This window comes from Anomaloglossus baeobatrachus, chromosome 2, assembly GCF_048569485.1.
Source record: "Anomaloglossus baeobatrachus isolate aAnoBae1 chromosome 2, aAnoBae1.hap1, whole genome shotgun sequence".
NCBI classification, from domain to species: Eukaryota; Metazoa; Chordata; class Amphibia; order Anura; family Aromobatidae; genus Anomaloglossus; species Anomaloglossus baeobatrachus.
This window is the reverse complement of record NC_134354.1, coordinates 400,310,915-400,331,341: the sequence shown is the minus strand read 5'-3', so window position 1 is coordinate 400,331,341 and position 20,427 is coordinate 400,310,915. Positions and strand designations below refer to the sequence as shown.

The window sequence follows — 20,427 nt, the reverse complement described above, 5'->3', positions numbered from 1 at the left end:
GGCTACCTCATGACTTTCGGCCTCCTCCCTCCGCATCCTCGGTCGGTGGCAGGCTCTCCCGCTTTTGCGACATTTGGCTGTCACAGGTCAAAGACCGGTGGGTAACAGACATTTTGTCTCGCGGGTACAGAATCGAGTTCAGTTCTCGGCCTCCACTTCGGTTCTTCAGAACCTCCCCACACCCCAACCGAGCAGATGCCCTGCTGCAGGCGGTGGACTCTCTAAGAGCAGAAGGAGTCGTGATCCCTGTCCCCCCTCTGGAACGGGGGCGAGGATTTTACTCCAATCTCTTTGTGGTTCCAAAAAAGGATGGCTCCTTCCGTCCTGTTCTGGACCTAAAACTGCTCAACAAGCATGTGAACGCCAGGCGGTTCCGGATGGAATCCCTCCGCTCAGTCATTGCCTCAATGTCCCAAGGAGATTTCCTAGCATCAATAGACATCAAAGATGCTTATCTCCACGTGCCGATTGCTACGGAGCACCAACGCTTTCTGCGCTTCGTGATAGGAGACGAACACCTTCAGTTCGTGGCTCTGCCATTTGGTCTGGCGACAGCCCCCCGGGTGTTCACCAAGATCATGGCAGCAGTGGTAGCAGTCTTGCACTCTCACGGACACTCTGTAATCCCTTACTTGGACGATCTACTGGTCAAGGCACCCTCTCAGGAGGCATGCCAACTCAGCCTGAGTTTTGCACTGGAGACTCTCCAGGCGTTCGGGTGGATCATCAACTTCCCAAAGTCAAATCTGTCACCGACCCAATCACTAACGTATCTTGGCATGGAGTTTCATACTCTATCAGCGATAGTGAAGCTTCCGCTGAGCAAGCAGCGGTCACTACAGACAGGGGTGCAGGCTCTCCTTCAAAGTCAGTCGCACTCCTTAAGACGCCTCATGCACTTCCTCGGGAAGATGGTGGCGGCAATAGAGGCGGTTCCGTTTGCGCAGTTTCATCTGCGTCCACTTCAATGGGACATTCTCCGCCAATGGGACGGGAGGTCGACATCCCTGGACAGGAAAGTCTCCCTTTCCCAAACGGCCAAGGACTCTCTGCAGTGGTGGCTCCTGTCCACCTCATTATCACAGGGAAGATCCTTCCTACCACCGTCCTGGGCGGTGGTCACGACAGACGCGAGTCTGTCAGGGTGGGGAGCAGTGTTTCTCCACCACAGGGCTCAGGGTACGTGGACTCAGCAGGAGTCCAGCCTTCAGATCAATGTTCTGGAAATCAGAGCAGTGTATCTTGCCCTTCTAGCCTTCCAGCAGTGGCTGGAAGGGAAGCAGATCCGAATTCAATCGGACAACTCCACAGCGGTGGCATACATCAATCACCAAGGGGGGACTCGCAGTCGGCAAGCCTTCCAGGAAGTCCGGCGCATTATGATGTGGGTGGAAGCCACGGCCTCCACCATATCCGCAGTTCACATCCCCGGCGTAGAAAACTGGGAAGCAGACTTCCTCAGTCGCCAGGGCATGGACGCAGGGGAATGGTCCCTTCACCCGGACGTGTTTCAGGAAATCTGTCGCCGATGGGGAAGGCCGGACGTCGACCTGATGGCGTCCCGGCACAACAACAAGGTCCCAACCTTCATGGCACGGTCTCGCGATCAAAGAGCCCTAGCAGCAGACGCCCTAGTGCAAGATTGGTCGCAGTTCCGGCTCCCTTATGTGTTTCCACCTCTGGCACTCTTGCCCAGAGTGCTACGCAAGATCAGATCCGACTGCAGCCGCGTCATACTCGTCGCCCCAGACTGGCCAAGGAGGGCGTGGTATCCGGATCTGTGGCATCTCACGGTCGGCCAACCGTGGGCACTTCCAGACCGACCAGACTTACTGTCCCAAGGGCCGTTTTTCCATCGGAATTCTGCGGCCCTGAACCTGACTGTGTGGCCATTGAATCCTGGATCCTAGCGTCTTCAGGATTATCCCAAGGGGTCGTTGCCACCATGAGACAGGCTAGGAAGCCCACGTCTGCTAAGATCTACCACAGAACGTGGAGGATATTCTTATCCTGGTGCTCTGCTCAGGGAGTGTCTCCCTGGCCATTTGCATTACCTACCCTTCTTTCTTTCCTGCAATCTGGGTTAGAAAAAGGGTTGTCGCTCGGCTCCCTGAAAGGACAAGTCTCGGCGCTATCCGTCTTTTTTCAGAAGCGTCTAGCACGACTTTCTAAGGTGCGCACGTTCCTACAGGGGGTTTGCCATATCGTTCCCCCGTACAAGCGGCCGTTAGATCCATGGGATCTGAACAGGGTACTAGTTGCCCTCCAGAAGCCGCCCTTCGAGCCTCTGAAGGAGGTTTCACTTTCTAGACTATCACAGAAAGTGGCTTTTCTGGTAGCGATCACATCTCTCCGGAGAGTGTCTGAGCTAGCAGCGCTGTCTTCCAAGGCTCCCTTCCTGGTCTTCCACCAGGACAAGGTAGTGCTGCGCCCCATTCAGGAGTTTCTCCCGAAGGTGGTATCCTCTTTTCATCTTAATCAGGATATCTCTTTGCCTTCGTTTTGTCCTCATGCAGTTCATCGGTATGAGAAGGACTTACATTTGTTAGATCTGGTGAGAGCACTCAGAATCTACATTTCCCGCACGGCGCCCCTGCGCCGTTCGGATGCACTCTTTGTCCTTGTCGCTGGTAAGCGCAAAGGGTCGCAGGCTTCTAAGGCCACCCTGGCTCGATGGATCAAAGAACCAATTCTTGAAGCCTACCGTTCTGCGGGGCTTCCGGTTCCATCAGGGCTGAAGGCCCATTCTACCAGAGCCGTGGGTGCGTCCTGGGCATTGCGACACCAGGCTACGGCTCAACAGGTGTGCCAGGCAGCTACCTGGTCGAGTCTGCACACTTTCACCAAACATTATCAGGTGCATACCTATGCTTCGGCGGACGCCAGCCTAGGTAGAAGAGTCCTGCAGGCGGCAGTTGCCTCCCCGTAGGGGAGGGCTGTCTTTGCAGCTCTAACATGAGGTATTTCTTTACCCACCCAGGGACAGCTTTTGGACGTCCCAATCGTCTGGGTCTCCCAATAGAGCGCCGAAGAAGAAGGGAATTTTGTTACTTACCGTAAATTCCTTTTCTTCTAGCTCTTATTGGGAGACCCAGCACCCGCCCTGTTGTCCTTCGGGATTTTTGGTTTGTTTGCGGGTACACATGTTGTTCATGTTGAACGGTTTTCAGTTCTCCGATGTTACTCGGAGTAAATTTGTTTAAACCAGTTATTGGCTTTCCTCCTTCTTGCTTTTGCACTAAAACTGGTGAGCCAGTAATCCCACTGGGGGTGTATAGCCAGAAGGGGAGGGGCCTTACACTTTTTAGTGTAATTGCTTTGTGTGGCCTCCGGAGGCAGTGCTATACACCAATCGTCTGGGTCTCCCAATAAGAGCTAGAAGAAAAGGAATTTACGGTAAGTAACAAAATTCCCTTCTTTGTGTCACATCTATTATATTTTATAAAAAAGTGGCAATAATAGAAAAGAAATTTGTCATTTTGGGATTTTTAACTGTTTTTTTTTAAACTACTAACGCCTGTCCTTTCTGGAAGGGTTTTACAGGAGTTTTGTTATCAGCAGAGGCAGGATTACAATGATTGGAGGATCGTGTGTTATCAGCTGTATTACCAATCAAAATGGGCAACGTCATAGCTGCCCTTGCTCCCCCTCCCTTCACCATGACCTTTGCACATGCCCATTAGAAACCTAAATTAAAATGATAGGGTTGGAATCCACCATTGTAGTTTATGTAAATGTGTTATTTCCTGAAATAATACAAAGTATGAGTTCAAAAAATACAGCTTGTAAAATAAATAAATAAATAAAATTTTAATACAAAACCTGATTTTAGCAATAGGTAATTTTATGTTGATGGCTTCCATTTAACTCTAGCTGACTGTAGCTATACTCTGCCAGGCTCTGGTGGTCGATCTTGGCAACAAGTTGAAAAATGTGTATAAATAAAAGCTCTCATTCAAGAATGACAACAGATAGAAAAAGCAAGTAAATTGTAAACTTGCTTCTTTTCATACTATCTAACTATACCAATTTCATAACATGAGAATACCCCTTTTAAAGAGAATATTTCACCTTTTAGACTCCCAGGTTTTAGTAGGACATGTATTGCATTGTTATATAATCATATCTGTATAGTTCACTTTCACTGTTTTAATAGGAGCAGTATTCTACGTTGACTTCCGCAATGAGGATGTGCTACATGTGTGCATGTTTGCTCTAGGGTAAGGGTAAACATTATTATTTTACGTGTACTGTTCAGCCAATTTTCACTCTAATTCTGTTTGTCTATCCTCCTTGGAACTGTATGATTCTGGTTCTGCAGCTATGAATGCATGCTCTGCAGACGGTGTGGGTTCTGAATAAACAAGCTGTAATTAAAAAGACGCTCAGTATGAAGGAAAATATTACTTAAAGGGGCTTTCCCTCAAAGTTAATTTTAATCATTAGAGCTCAGAATAATAAGTTCCACAATTGGGTTTGTTTTAGAGAAAAATATTCCTTTACTGAGACAATCCTATATATGTGCTATGTACTGTGTAATGGATGTGTCTGACTGTACAGGAACATGGTCTGATCATACCACATCTCTTGTGCAGAGGATAGTAATGTACCGTATTTTCCGGATTATAAGGCGCACTTTTTTTTTCTCTCCATATCTGGGGTTAAAAAATGGTGGTGCGTCTTATAATCCAGATATTACTGGAGCGGCGGTGGTGGAGCAGGGTCACAGGAGACATGGTCGGCGATACTGAGGGCTCGGAGCAGGGTGTGTCACTGCGGTGGAGCGGCTCGGGAGGGTCACAGGACAGAGGGTCGGCGATGCAACGGGCGCCATTGATTTGACAGTGGGCTGTTGTGTCCATTGAATTGCCTGCGGTTGACACTATGGACTTCAAGGAATGGCCGTGAAGTCCTATCTGTGCACTCATCGCCTCCGCTGCTATTTTCGTTAAGTCAATTTCATCAGCCGCGGGCAATTCAACGGAGTCCGCAGGCTGCCGGCAGATCAATGACGAGTACCACCGCGACACCCCCGAGCCCGCATTATCACCGACCCTCCATTCACTGACCTTCCTGAGCTGCGACAATCCCTCCTCCGAGCCCACAGCATCGCCGACCCTGCCTCCTGTGCCCCTCCTGAGCCACTCCACCACCACCACATTATTCTAAGATGCAGTAGGTAAGATGGACCTCATTTTAACATTAAAAACAATTTTTTTTCCCTAGTTTCTTCCTCTAAATTTGAGGTGCGTCTTGTAATCCCATGCGTTAATGTTTTATATACTGTATTTTTCGTTTTATAAGAAATTCTTTCTAAAAGAAAAAAGACAACAGGGGAATGTTTTAACTCACACAAAGAATCAGCTATGATCCTGTGCTGTAATTACTTTTTACACTTTATTCCTTCTCCTGCCCAGGAGCTGTGGTATGATCAGACCATGTCCTTGTACAGTCAGACATGGCCATTACACAGTACAGACATATATAGAAGATTATCTCTGCTCAGGAGCATTTGTTTTTTTTTTTCTGGGGGGGGGGTGTTAATAAAACACCTTTTAATTGTGGAACTCATTATTATTCCAAGAACTGTTAAAGTTCATTTTAAAATTAGTTTTTTTCTTTGGGGGGAAACCCCTCCAAGAGGCCACATCATCATGAGCAGTTCCCATTTTGATTGCCTGACATTGGCTACCTGTTAGTCTTTGCACCGTTTTTATAGATTCCTGCTTTTACAGAGCAGGTTTAGGATATTCCTAAATGTCATATATATTTTATCTTTTTTGTAGGTGCCTTATTGCGTTTATGGGAGTCTTCCTCATCACCAGAAACAGAAAGCAGACCAAAGCATTTGAACCCTATGTTGCCTTTAATGCTCTACCAGGTAAATATATCACACGTGTACTCGCATTGCATATAACTAAAATTTACCTTGAAGCATTGGGACTGTTCACTGGTTTCATGTGTTCTGTGTACTGATCCGAAACGATTCCATCTGTCAGATTGCCTATTTTACCTGGCAGAATAGTGTAGCAGACTACACCTTGTGAAGCCGACCTGATAACCCAACCAAAGCAAAAAACCTCTAAAGTGAGCAGCACCTAAATCCTTTCTCCAGTGTATATACATTATGGTCTCCACTGTGACTTACACTGGATATAAGGCTATGTGCGCACAGTGCGTTTTTCGCGGCGTTTTTGCGTGTTTTTCGGGTGCGTTTTTTGCCTCACAACTGCAGGACTTTGCTTCCCCAGCAAAGTCTGAGTTTTAATTTTTGCTGTCCGCACACATCTGTTTTTTTTTCAGCTGCGTTTTTGTGGTGCCACAAAAACGCAGCATGTCAATTATTCCCGCGTTTTTCACTGCGCTTTTCATCCATTGAGTTCAATGGGATGTTGAAAGACGCAATGAGAAACGCAAATAGCTGCGTTTTGGTGCGTTTCTAAGACCAAAAACGCAGCTATAAACGCAGGAGGTGGGTAGTAAAGTGACGTGTACAGGAAGAGGATTCCTTCTGTCAGTATATACAGAAGCGTGAATCCTCCCGGTACAGTCACCGCCGCTTCCACCTCCAGTCCTGTGCATGTATGCTACCGTGCGGCGTCATGTACCGGGCAGGAGGTGGAAGCGGCTGCGAAAACAAAAGTTAACAGTAGAAAAAAAGAAAAAAAAAAGTTATACTCACCTGTCTGCAGACTCCCGGTGCCATGCCCGCTCCCATCTCCTCTCACGGTATCGCCACCCCCGCTCCGGCTGTGTGCAGACGGCCGGGAAACCTCCGATGGATGCAGGACCTGGCGATGGATCACCTTATGCAGTCACCTGACGCATCAGGTGATCGTAAGTATCGCGGTGACGCGGGCGCCCGGCCGGTATCAGCGGATGCGTCAGGAGACTTCATCCCTGATTACCGGCAGCTCCTGCAGCGATCGGACAGGATCAGACTCCCGCCCCATCGCTGCAGGAGCTGCCGGTAATCAGCACATAAGTGAGTATTTTTTTTTCTACTGATACATCTGCTGATTGTATAATCGGCTTTTATACAATCAGCTGATGTGTGATGGGATTCAGGCACTTGATCCTGACACATCATCTGATCGCTTTGCCTTCCAGCAAACCGATCAGATGATATTGGATCCGGATTGGACGGCGCGGGACCCTGACCCAGGATTACTGCGGAGGGGGGGTTCTTTATTTCAATAAAGATGGAGTCACTAATTGTGTTGTGTTTTATTTCTAATAAAAATATTTTTCTGTGTGTTGTTTTTTTTTATCTTTACTAGAAATTCATGGTGGCCATGTCTAATATTGGCGTGACACCATGAATTTCGGGCTTAGGGCCAGCTATACAGCTAGCCCTAACCCCATTATTACCCAGCGGGCCACCCGGCATCAGGGCAGCTGGAAGAGTTGGATACAGCGCCAGAAGATGGCGCTTCTATGAAAGTGCCATTTTCTGGGGTGGCTGCGGGACTGCAATTCACAGCGGGGGTGCCCAGAAAGCATGGGCACCCTGCACTGTGGATTCCAATCCCCAGCTGCCTAGTTGTACCCGGCTGGACTCAAAAATTGGGCGAAGCTCACGGCATTTTTTTTTTTTTTTAAATTATTTATTTCATGAATTTCATGAATTTAAAAAAAAGGGCTTCCCTATATTTTTGGTTCCCAGCCGGGTACAAATAGGGAGCTGGGGGTTGGGGGCAGCCCGTACCTGCCTGCTGTACCCGGCTAGCATACAAAAATATGGCGAAGCCCACGTCATTTTTTTTGTTTGGGGGGGCAAAGAAATCCTGCATACAGTCCTGGAAGGAGGATGCTTAGCCTTGTAGGTCTGCTCCCCCTGACTCTCCCTCAAGCATATAGTCCTGGATGGAGCATGCTGAGCCTTGTAGTTCTGCAGCTACTGTCTGCTCTCCTGCATACACTATTGGATGGATTGAAAATGGTTGAAGGGTTTCACCAGCACAAAACTCCAGGCATTTTGTTCTTTAAAATAAAAATTCCTTTATTTTCTTATCATTAAAAAGTCCATGCTATAGTGGTCAAGCCCATGTCAGAGAGGACGCGTTTCGAACATCCAGTTCTTATTCAGTCTCTAAACCATCTAGTCACAGAACTGTTTAAAAAGGGCTGAACCCAAACATGTGATCAAATGCAAGGAGAGAGCAAGACAATTACAAAAACATTAACCCCTTAAGTTGTATCACTCCATATAATGCTTATAACACTTATATACATACATAGTATTTAAGCCAGATTAATATGCAAACATTAATTCATTTCTTTTATTTAGACCTTTAGGAAATCTTGTGCCCATTAAAAACATCCATTTTATTTCTCTCTGAAAGAGGATGTCTTTCAAATTTCCACCTCTTCTAGGTAGTTTAATTTTTTCAATGGCATTGACTTTCATGCCTTTCAAATCACCTGCATGTGCGTCGCGAAAATGTTGAGACACTCCTGATCATTTTCTTGTGGTGGCATTATTCACATCATAAATGTGTTCAGATATCCTCTTTCTGAGAGAACGACAAGTGCTGCCTATATATTGTAACTGACAAATAGTACACGATATTAAATAAACCACATGGTCTGAACCGCAGTTTATGAGTGACATTATTTTATACGTTTTTTTATCAGTAAATGAAGAAAAATCCTTCACATTTAACATATAACCGCATAGTCCACACGATCTGTGGCCACATTTGAAAGAGCCTGTGCTAGGTAACCAATTGCCGGTATTTTTTTCTTTTTTAGTGGAACCGCACCTATTCATGTGATCACTAGGTGATAACATGGATCCCAATGTAATGTTCCTTTTTGAAACAAATTTAACTCCATTTTTTAAGATTTGATATAATGTGTCATCTGTAGATAAAATGGGTAAATATTTTTTAATAATTTTAATTACATCATAATAATTCTTACTGTATGTTGTTGAAAAAACAACTGACAATTCTTTCTGGGGACTATCTCTGGTTTTATTCATGTCCAAATATTGTGACCTACTCACTTTAGTTGCCTTGGTTTTGGCTTTCTGGAGATTTGTCATTTTATAACCTCTTGCCAAAAACCTTTTTTCAATAGTGTTGCATTCTACCTCAAAACCATTTTGGGTGTTGCAACACCTCCTAGCACGGACATATTCACCTGTAGGGATGTTATCTATAACATGCTTTGGATGGCAACTTCCCGCATGTAGTAGCGAGTTGCCCGATATAGGTTTTCTGTAAAGACTGCAATTAATTTCTCCATTATCACCCTTCCCATGGAATTGTATATCCAAAAAATTGATTTTTGATACATCATGAAAAAAAGTGAAAAAAAGATTATGGGCATTATTATTGATATAAAATATAAAATCCTCAATTTTTTTATTTGGATTTTGCCATACAATAAGTACATCATCTATAAATCTCAGATATAATGCTATATCTGAGAAAAAAGGATTACATTGATTAAAAATATATTGTTCTTCCCACCAAAACATGAATATGCCTGCTAGAGAGGGGGAAAAACGTGCGCCCATTGAACATCCCTGCAACTGAATATATCCTTTATTTAGAAAGGTAAAATAGTTGTTCTTAAGTAAAAACTCAGTTACATCAACCAAATAGTCCTGTAGTTCAAGTGAGTAGTCAGAATATTTTTTGAGCAAATCTTTCAAAGCTAAAATGGCAAGGGAATGTGGAATGGATGTATACAGTGATTGCACATCACAAGTTAACCAACTGTAATTATCCTGCCATTTCATCTGAGAGATAATATTCAACACATGTTTGCTATCCAGGACATAGCCAGGAGACATTTTAGGAAGAAATTGGAGGTGGTTGTCCAACCACTCTGCTAGATGTTCAGTATAAGAATCTATACCTGAGACAATCGGTCTCATTTTTGGGGGAAATTGGTTTTTATGTGACTTGGGTAAGGCATGCAATAATGGTATTAAACAATAAGATGGATTAAGATAATCTCTCAATTTTTCATCAATTAAACCCAAATGTAAGCCTTCTTCTAGAATTTTTTCCAAGGATTTTTTTTATATCTGCAGAGGGGTCATAATCAACTCTCCTGTAGGTATCACAATCCTGTAACATAGTCAATACCTCCCTTTCATAAAGTCCTGTATCCAAAACTACGACTGCCCCCCCCTTGTCAGAATTTTTTATTATGATGTTCAAGTTTTTTTGCAAGGAAATAACCGCATCCTTCTCAGTCTTAGACAAATTTTGAACCATAGGTTCTTGTAAATGAGAAAGAGCAGTTAATTCTTTTTCTACTATATTCTGGAAATCAGTCATCTGATCACACCTCGAAGGTATGGGATAAAAACTAGGATTAGGAACATTAAAGTGGGAAACCGCACAATGTGAATTAGATCTGGCACCACTATCACTTGACAAATCATGCAAATCTTGTAAAGCCATTTGTTCTTTGAATGACATAGGAGAGAAATAAGTGTCGGCTGATGCATTTGAAACATTAGGAACATTAGACCCATTTTCATCTTGAAAAAAGTGTTTTTTTACTGTTAATTTTCGGATGAACTTATTAACATCTAGTATTGTTTTAAAAAGATCAAACCTCTTATTGGGAACAAAATTTAAACCCCTTTTCAAAACACTTATTTCACTACTGTTTAAAATGCATGCCGACATATTTATAACAGAAAAATTATTATTATCAATATTCATTTCCTCTTCCCCCTCGTATAATGATTGTGTTGGTACACATGACTTTCTATGTTTGCGGCCGCTCCTCCTTGTTGTTTTTTTCGATTTTTTTTGGAAAAACGGCTGGTTTTTCAAGTTTTTTGACACACTTGATGAAGTAGATGGAGTGTCAAAATTATTATCGGACGTGTCAGTATTATAATCTGTAGAGTCCACATCAGTCGTTTCAAAATCCGTAGAAGAAAAATTTACACGAGTGGAATTGTTGCGTCTTTTATTATTTTTCAATATGGATCTGGGACCAGCTTGGAAAAATCTCCTTGAGTTGTGCCAATTGTAGATTTTATTATCCTCATAGTCCCTCAAATCACGAACAAACTTTTTTTCTTTGAATGCAGTGATTGTGTCCTCAAGGGCAATGATTTTAACATTTATCTGGTCTTATAAGCATCCAGACCTGAATATTGTGCAAGGGAAACTTCAATTTCTTTAATCTTATTCTCCAACACACCTATTTTATTTCGTTCTTGTTCTATAATTAATTGAATAAGTTTTTTGGAGCATTCAGATAAGATTGTATCCCATTTTGCAACAAATTCTTGATTAAATTCAACTGTGGGTCTTTTATTCAGCCGAAGTCCCCTGGGAACCATACTTTTGTCAAGATATGCTTGCAAGGTTTCGCTGTCCCACCAGGTACGAATTCTCGCTGACATTACTTTTTCTAATTCCCACATAATTTGATTCATTTCTGTGTGCGTTTTCAAAGGGGTATCTTGCTTATTCAATGAAAACATTTTTGCTGCTCTCTCCATACGTAGTCTATCTGAAGTAACAAAATTCTGATTGCTATTAGCATCATTCATCTGGTCTTCCATTTTATGACACAATTCTTATAAGGAACTATAAGTCATGCAATTTCATCATATATAGTATACAATGTCTCTTTTTGAAAAGATCCAAGGCAATAATGATTGACTTACTAAAAGTTCCTGATCGTGGATCACAGGGAGCACGGGTATAGCAGCTCAAGATGAATAATGGAAAAAGGTTTTTTTGCCCAGCTCACCTGTGCAATGGAAGCCAGTAATCCTAGGCTGTGCACGGAGAAGAGGTTTGGAGAGCCAGTCCATGTGCATTGAAAATGGTTGAAGGGTTTCACCAGCACAAAACTCCAGGCATTTTGTTCTTTAAAATAAAAATTCCTTTATTTTCTTATCATTAAAAAGTCCATGCTATAGTGGTCAAGCCCATGTCAGAGAGGACGCGTTTCGAACATCCAGTTCTTATTCAGTCTCTAAACCATCTAGTCACAGAACTGATTAAAAAGGGCTGAACCCAAACATGTGATCAAATGCAAGGAGAGAGCAAGACGATTACAAAAACATTAACCCCTTAAGTTGTATCACTCCATATAATGCTTATAACACTTATATACATACATAGTATTTAAGCCAGATTAATATGCAAACATTAATTCATTTCTTTTATTTAGACCTTTAGGAAATCTTGTGCCCATTAAAAACATCCATTTTATTTCTCTCTGAAAGAGGATGTCTTTCAAATTTCCACCTCTTCTAGGTAGTTTAATTTTTTCAATGGCATTGACTTTCATGCCTTTCAAATCACCTGCATGTGCGTCGCGAAAATGTTGAGACACTCCTGATAATTTTCTTGTGGTGGCATTATTCCCATCATAAATGTGTTCAGATATCCTCTTTCTGAGAGAACGACAAGTGCTGCCTATATATTGTAAATGACAAATAGTACACGATATTAAATAAACCACATGGTCTGAACCGCAGTTTATGAGTGACATTATTTTATACGTTTTTTTATCAGTAAATGAAGAAAAATCCTTCACATTTAACATATAACCGCATAGTCCACACGATCTGTGGCCACATTTGAAAGAGCCTGTGCTAGGTAACCAATTGCCGGTATTTTTTTCTTTTTTAGTGGAACCGCACCTATTCATGTGATCACTAGGTGATAACATGGGTCCCAATGTAATGTTCCTTTTTGAAACAAATTTAACTCCATTTTTTAAGATTTGATATAATGTGTCATCTGTAGATAAAATGGGTAAATATTTTTTAATAATTTTAATTACATCATAATAATTCTTACTGTATGTTGTTGAAAAAACAACTGACAATTCTTTCTGGGGACTATCTCTGGTTTTATTCATGTCCAAATATTGTGACCTACTCACTTTAGTTGCCTTGGTTTTGGCTTTCTGGAGATTTGTCATTTTATAACCTCTTGCCAAAAACCTTTTTTCAATAGTGTTGCATTCTACCTCAAAACCATTTTGGGTGTTGCAACACCTCCTAGCACGGACATATTCACCTGTAGGGATGTTCTCTATAACATGCTTTGGATGGCAACTTCCCGCATGTAGTAGCGAGTTGCCTGATATAGGTTTTCTGTAAAGACTGCAATTAATTTCTCCATTATCACCCTTCCCATGGAATTGTATATCCAAAAAATTGATTTTTGATACATCATGAAAAAAAGTGAAAAAAAGATTATGGGCATTATTATTGATATAAAATATAAAATCCTCAATTTTTTTATTTGGATTTTGCCATACAATAAGTACATCATCTATAAATCTCAGATATAATGCTATATCTGAGAAAAAAGGATATAGATGATGTACTTATTGTATGGCAAAATCCAAATAAAAAAATTGAGGATTTTATATTTTATATCAATAATAATGCCCATAGGTAGGTCACAATATTTGGACATGAATAAAACCAGAGATAGTCCCCAGAAAGAATTGTCAGTTGTTTTTTCAACAACATACAGTAAGAATTATTATGATGTAATTAAAATTATTAAAAAATATTTACCCATTTTATCTACAGATGACACATTATATCAAATCTTAAAAAATGGAGTTAAATTTGTTTCAAAAAGGAACATTACATTGGGATCCATGTTATCACCTAGTGATCACATGAATAGGTGCGGTTCCACTAAAAAAGAAAAAAATACCGGCAATTGGTTACCCAGCACAGGCTCTTTCAAATGTGGCCACAGATCGTGTGGACTATGCGGTTATATGTTAAATGTGAAGGATTTTTCTTCATTTACTGATAAAAAAACGTATAAAATAATGTCACTCATAAACTGCGGTTCAGACCATGTGGTTTATTTAATATCGTGTACTATTTGTCATTTACAATATATAGGCAGCACTTGTCGTTCTCTCAGAAAGAGGATATCTGAACACATTTATGATGGGAATAATGCCACCACAAGAAAATTATCAGGAGTGTCTCAACATTTTCGCGACGCACATGCAGGTGATTTGAAAGGCATGAAAGTCAATGCCATTGAAAAAATTAAATTACCTAGAAGAGGTGGAAATTTGAAAGACATCCTCTTTCAGAGAGAAATAAAATGGATGTTTTTAATGGGCACAAGATTTCCTAAAGGTCTAAATAAAAGAAATGAATTAATGTTTGCATATTAATCTGGCTTAAATACTATGTATGTATATAAGTGTTATAAGCATTATATGGAGTGATACAACTTAAGGGGTTAATGTTTTTGTAATCGTCTTGCTCTCTCCTTGCATTTGATCACATGTTTGGGTTCAGCCCTTTTTAATCAGTTCTGTGACTAGATGGTTTAGAGACTGAATAAGAACTGGATGTTCGAAACGCGTCCTCTCTGACATGGGCTTGACCACTATAGCATGGACTTTTTAATGATAAGAAAATAAAGGAATTTTTATTTTAAAGAACAAAATGCCTGGAGTTTTGTGCTGGTGAAACCCTTCAACCATTTTCAATGCACATGGACTGGCTCTCCAAACCTCTTCTCCGTGCACAGCCTAGGATTACTGGCTTCCATTGCACAGGTGAGCTGGGCAAAAAACCCTTTTTCCATTATTCATCTTGAGCTGCTATACCCGTGCTCCCTGTGATCCACGATCAGGAACTTTTAGTAAGTCAATCATTATTGCCTTGGATCTTTTCAAAAAGAGACATTGTATACTATATATGATGAAATTGCATGACTTATAGTTCCTTATAAGAATTGTGTCATAAAATGGAAGACCAGATGAATGATGCTAATAGCAATCAGAATTTTGTTACTTCAGATAGACTACGTATGGAGAGAGCAGCAAAAATGTTTTCATTGAATAAGCAAGATACCCCTTTGAAAACGCACACAGAAATGAATCAAATTATGTGGGAATTAGAAAAAGTAATGTCAGCGAGAATTCGTACCTGGTGGGACAGCGAAACCTTGCAAGCATATCTTGACAAAAGTATGGTTCCCAGGGGACTTCGTCTGAATAAAAGACCCACAGTTGAATTTAATCAAGAATTTGTTGCAAAATGGGATACAATCTTATCTGAATGCTCCAAAAAACTTATTCAATTAATTATAGAACAAGAACGAAATAAAATAGGTGTGTTGGAGAATAAGATTAAAGAAATTGAAGTTTCCCTTGCACAATATTCAGGTCTGGATGCTTATAAGACCAGATAAATGTTAAAATCATTGCCCTTGAGGACACAATCACTGCATTCAAAGAAAAAAAGTTTGTTCGTGATTTGAGGGACTATGAGGATAATAAAATCTACAATTGGCACAACTCCAGGAGATTTTTCCAAGCTGGTCCCAGATCCATATTGAAAAATAATAAAAGACGCAACAATTCCACTCGTGTAAATTTTTCTTCTACGGATTTTGAAACGACTGATGTGGACTCTACAGATTATAATACTGACACGTCCGATAATAATTTTGACACTCCATCTACTTCATCAAGTGTGTCAAAAAACTTGAAAAACCAGCCGTTTTTCCAAAAAAAATCGAAAAAAACAACAAGGAGGAGCGGCCGCAAACATAGAAAGTCATGTGTATCAACACAATCATTATACGAGGGGGAAAAGGAAATGAATATTGATAATAATAATTTTTCTGTTTATAAACATGTCGGCATGCATTTTAAACAGTAGTGAAATAAGTGTTTTGAAAAGGGGTTTAAATTTTGTTCCCAATAAGAGGTTTGATCTTTTTAAAACAATACTAGATGTTAATAAGTTCATCCGAAAATTAACAGTAAAAAAACACTTTTTTCAAGATGAAAATGGGTCTAATGTTCCTAATGTTTCAAATGCATCAGCCGACACTTATTTCTCTCCTATGTCATTCAAAGAACAAATGGCTTTACAAGATTTGCATGATTTGTCAAGTGATAGTGGTGCCAGATCTAATTCACATTGTGCGGTTTCCCACTTTAATGTTCCTAATCCTAGTTTTTATCCCATACCTTCGAGGTGTGATCAGATGACTGATTTCCAGAATATAGTAGAAAAAGAATTAACTGCTCTTTCTCATTTACAAGAACCTATGGTTCAAAATTTGTCTAAGACTGAGAAGGATGCGGTTATTTCCTTGCAAAAAAACTTGAACATCATAATAAAAAATTCTGACAAGGGGGGGGCAGTCGTAGTTTTGGATACAGGACTTTATGAAAGGGAGGTATTAACTATGTTACAGGATTGTGATACCTACAGGAGAGTTGATTATGACCCCCCTGCATATATATATATATATATATATATATTATAATATAATATAATATATATATATAATATATATATAAAAAAATCCTTGGAAAAAATTCTAGAAGAAGGCTTACATTTGGGTTTAATGGATGAAAAATTGAGAGATTATCTTAATCCCTCTATTGTTTAACACCACTATTGCATGCCTTACCCAAGTCACATAAAAACCAATTTCCCCCAAAAATGAGACCGATTGTCTCAGGTATTGATTCTTATACTGAACATCTAGCAGAGTGGTTGGATAACCACCTTCAATTTCTTCCCAAAATGTCTCCTGGCTATGTCCTAGATAGCAAACATGTGTTGAATATTATCTCTCAGATGAAATGGCAGGATAATTACAGTTGGTTAACTTGTGATGTGCAATCACTGTATACATCCATTCCACATTCCCTTGCCATTTTAGCTTTGAAAGATTTGCTCAAAAAATATTCTGACTACTCACTTGAACTACAGGATTATTTGGTTGATGTAACGGAGTTTTTACTTAAGAACAACTATTTTACCTTTCTAAATAAAGGATATATTCAGTTGCAGGGATGTTCAATGGGCGCACGGTTTTCCCCCTCTCTAGCAGGCATATTCATGTTTTGGTGGGAAGAACAATATATTTTTAATCAATGTAATCCTTTTTTCTCAGATATAGCATTATATCTGAGATTTATAGATGATGTACTTATTGTATGGCAAAATCCAAATAAAAAAATTGAGGATTTTATATTTTATATCAATAATAATGCCCATAATCTTTTTTTCACTTTTTTTCATGATGTATCAAAAATCAATTTTTTGGATATACAATTCCATGGGAAGGGTGATAATGGAGAAATTAATTGCAGTCTTTACAGAAAACCTATATCGGGCAACTCGCTACTACATGCGGGAAGTTGCCATCCAAAGCATGTTATAGATAACATCCCTACAGGTGAATATGTCCGTGCTAGGAGGTGTTGCAACACCCAAAATGGTTTTGAGGTAGAATGCAACACTATTGAAAAAAGGTTTTTGGCAAGAGGTTATAAAATGACAAATCTCCAGAAAGCCAAAACCAAGGCAACTAAAGTGGGTAGGTCACAATATTTGGACATGAATAAAACCAGAGATAGTCCCCAGAAAGAATTGTCAGTTGTTTTTTCAACAACATACAGTAAGAATTATTATGATGTAATTAAAATTATTAAAAAATATTTACCCATTTTATCTACAGATGACACATTATATCAAATCTTAAAAAATGGAGTTAAATTTGTTTCAAAAAGGAACATTACATTGGGATCCATGTTATCACCTAGTGATCACATGAATAGGTGCGGTTCCACTAAAAAAGAAAAAAATACCGGCAATTGGTTACCTAGCACAGGCTCTTTCAAATGTGGCCACAGATCGTGTGTACTATGCGGTTATATGTTAAATGTGAAGGATTTTTCTTCATTTACTGATAAAAAAACGTATAAAATAATGTCACTCATAAACTGCGGTTCAGACCATGTGGTTTATTTAATATCGTGTACTATTTGTCAGTTATATATAGGCAGCACTTGTCGTTCTCTCAGAAAGAGGATATCTGAACACATTTATGATGGGAATAATGCCACCACAAGAAAATTATCAGGAGCGTCTCAACATTTTCGCGACGCACATGCAGGTGATTTGAAAGGCATGAAAGTCAATGCCATTGAAAAAATTAAATTACCTAGAAGAGGTGGAAATTTGAAAGACATCCTCTTTCAGAGAGAAATAAAATGGATGTTTTTAATGGGCACAAGATTTCCTAAAGGTCTAAATAAAAGAAATGAATTAATGTTTGCATATTAATCTGGCTTAAATACTATGTATGTATATAAGTGTTATAAGCATTATATGGAGTGATACAACTTAAGGGGTTAATGTTTTTGTAATTGTCTTGCTCTCTCCTTGCATTTGATCACATGTTTGGGTTCAGCCCTTTTTAAACAGTTCTGTGACTAGATGGTTTAGAGACTGAATAAGAACTGGATGTTCGAAACGCGTCCTCTCTGACATGGGCTTGACCACTATAGCATGGACTTTTTAATGATAAGAAAATAAAGGAATTTTTATTTTAAAGAACAAAATGCCTGGAGTTTTGTGCTGGTGAAACCCTTCAACCATTTTCAATGCACATGGACTGGCTCTCCAAACCTCTTCTCCGTGCACAGCCCAGGATTACTGGCTTCCATTGCACAGGTGAGCTGGGCAAAAAACCTTTTTCCACTATTGGATGGAGTATGCTGAGCCTTGTAGTTCTGCAGCTGTCTGCTCTTCTGCATACACTCGTGGAGAATGAAGAACACATTGAAGAAGGAAATGACATCAGACCTTTTTTTTTTTGTTCACTGATAAAAAACGCATAAAGACGCAGTGAGCAAAAACGCAGCAAAACGCAGCAAAAAAACGCACCAAATCGCGGCAAAACGCGTGCGTTTTTTGCCGCGTTTTTTTGACGCAGGTGCGTTTTTGTGCGTTTTTAGTGGCCAAAAACGCACAAAAACGCAGCGTCAAAAAGACGCAGTGTGCGCACATAGCCTAAGAAGTCTAAACATCCTGGTTAAATTGCTTTAATGTTAAATATCTGTATCATTCAGTTGAGAAAAAAAAAAACATAAAAGCTCTTTTCAGGTGGAAAAGAAAAAAAATAAATAAAATGTTTGCATAAATATGCACACACTTTAATATTTTTTTGAAGTACCCCTTTAGTTTATGACAGCATCTATCCGTTTTGGTTAGGATTCTAGCAGTATGACCTATCTAAAATTGACACATCCATTATTTTGCTGCTTTTGAGGTATACTTGGATTCATAGTCATGCTCAAAGGGGAAATTCCTCTTCATCTCCAGCTTTTTGTGCAGAGGCATAACTGTTGTCATATCAAATTGACTGATATTTGGAATGTTCGTAATTCCTTCCAGGTAAAATAAAGCTCCAATTCTAGATGCTGCAAAATAACCCCAAATAATAATGCTGCTTCCACCATACTTCACTGTGAGAATGTTGTTATTTTGTGATGCGAACTTACCGCATGCAATTACAACTAAAAAGTTCAACCTTCATCAGACCATAACACGTTTATCACATGCTGTTGACAGATTGATGTAGATTTTAGGAAAACATAGCTGGGTTTGGATGTTTCTTTGTACAAAACTACCATATTGCCACCCTACCCAATAGACAAGACATAGAAAATTCCGAAGATTGTTGTCACATTCAGCACACACCCAGCAATTGTCAGAAATTCCTACAGTTCCTGTAATGTTTGTATAAGCCTCTTGTTAGCTTCCCAGACCAACCAATTTTCTTCTAGTCTTTTTATTAATTTTTGAATGACATATAATTTCTATAGTTAGTGTGTGTGTGTGTGTGTGTGTGTGTGTGTGTGTGTGTGTGTGTGTGTGTGTGTGCCAAATTTAAACCACTTCTTGATGACCTCTTCACATGGTAGTTTGTTTTTTTTTGTACCCTTCTCCTGACAACTTTTAACAAGAGATTCTCTGCTATGTTGTAAGCTGCTTATGGACTATGGCCTTTGCTGTAACATGCAAGCAAGAAAATGTCAGGAAAATCCTACTAAAATATAAACATTCATTATTCGTCTTTCTCTTGTAGATTCTCTCTAAGAAAAAATTCCTTAAAGTAAAATTTGATTATTTTTTTTCAATAACAAAACACAAACAAAAAAGTTGTGATTTTATGTTTCTGACAAGATGCACTGTTTAGTAAGATAATGTCTTGCAAATTTTTGTGTGTCTTGTAGTCTGCAGTCAGTAAGGTCAGCAGTTCCAGACCTTTCCCAACTACTTCCTTAAATCCCTGGGTATAGAACTCATAAGTGCTGTGCTCATATATAGCTGAGATAACTAAGCGACTGCATAGATCTCTCCATCTGTGTAATTCTGAGCAGGAGACCTTGAGTTGAGCTGCCTATAAGATCAGGGAAAGCTTGTGCCAATGAAGAATGAATCTTCAGTGCACTTAGCAAGATTTACACTTAGCAGAAGTCTCAGTATCCCAGACAAAAGATGATCTGCATTTCTATTTGTCCGTGGATACATATGTGATGCCGTCCTTGTTTGCTCACATTTATATGTGGTCATTAATAGCAAACAAAATCAGTGTAGCGCCAGACGGCTTCATATAAAAT

At 39.9% G+C, this 20,427-nt stretch overlaps 1 protein-coding gene across 3 annotated transcripts in view; it reads left to right on the top strand.

Moving 5' to 3' along the window:
* Nucleotides 1-20,427, top strand: part of LOC142291514 (NIPA-like protein 3) — a 90,755-nt gene that overhangs the window by 65,195 nt on the left and 5,133 nt on the right. For all 3 annotated transcript variants that reach the window (XM_075336093.1, XM_075336091.1, XM_075336092.1), the window contains exons 10-11: nt 4,157-4,220; nt 5,787-5,881. In XM_075336093.1, the coding sequence (XP_075192208.1) occupies nt 4,157-4,220; nt 5,787-5,881 (159 nt within the window). The remainder of the gene's footprint in view (nt 1-4,156; nt 4,221-5,786; nt 5,882-20,427) is intronic.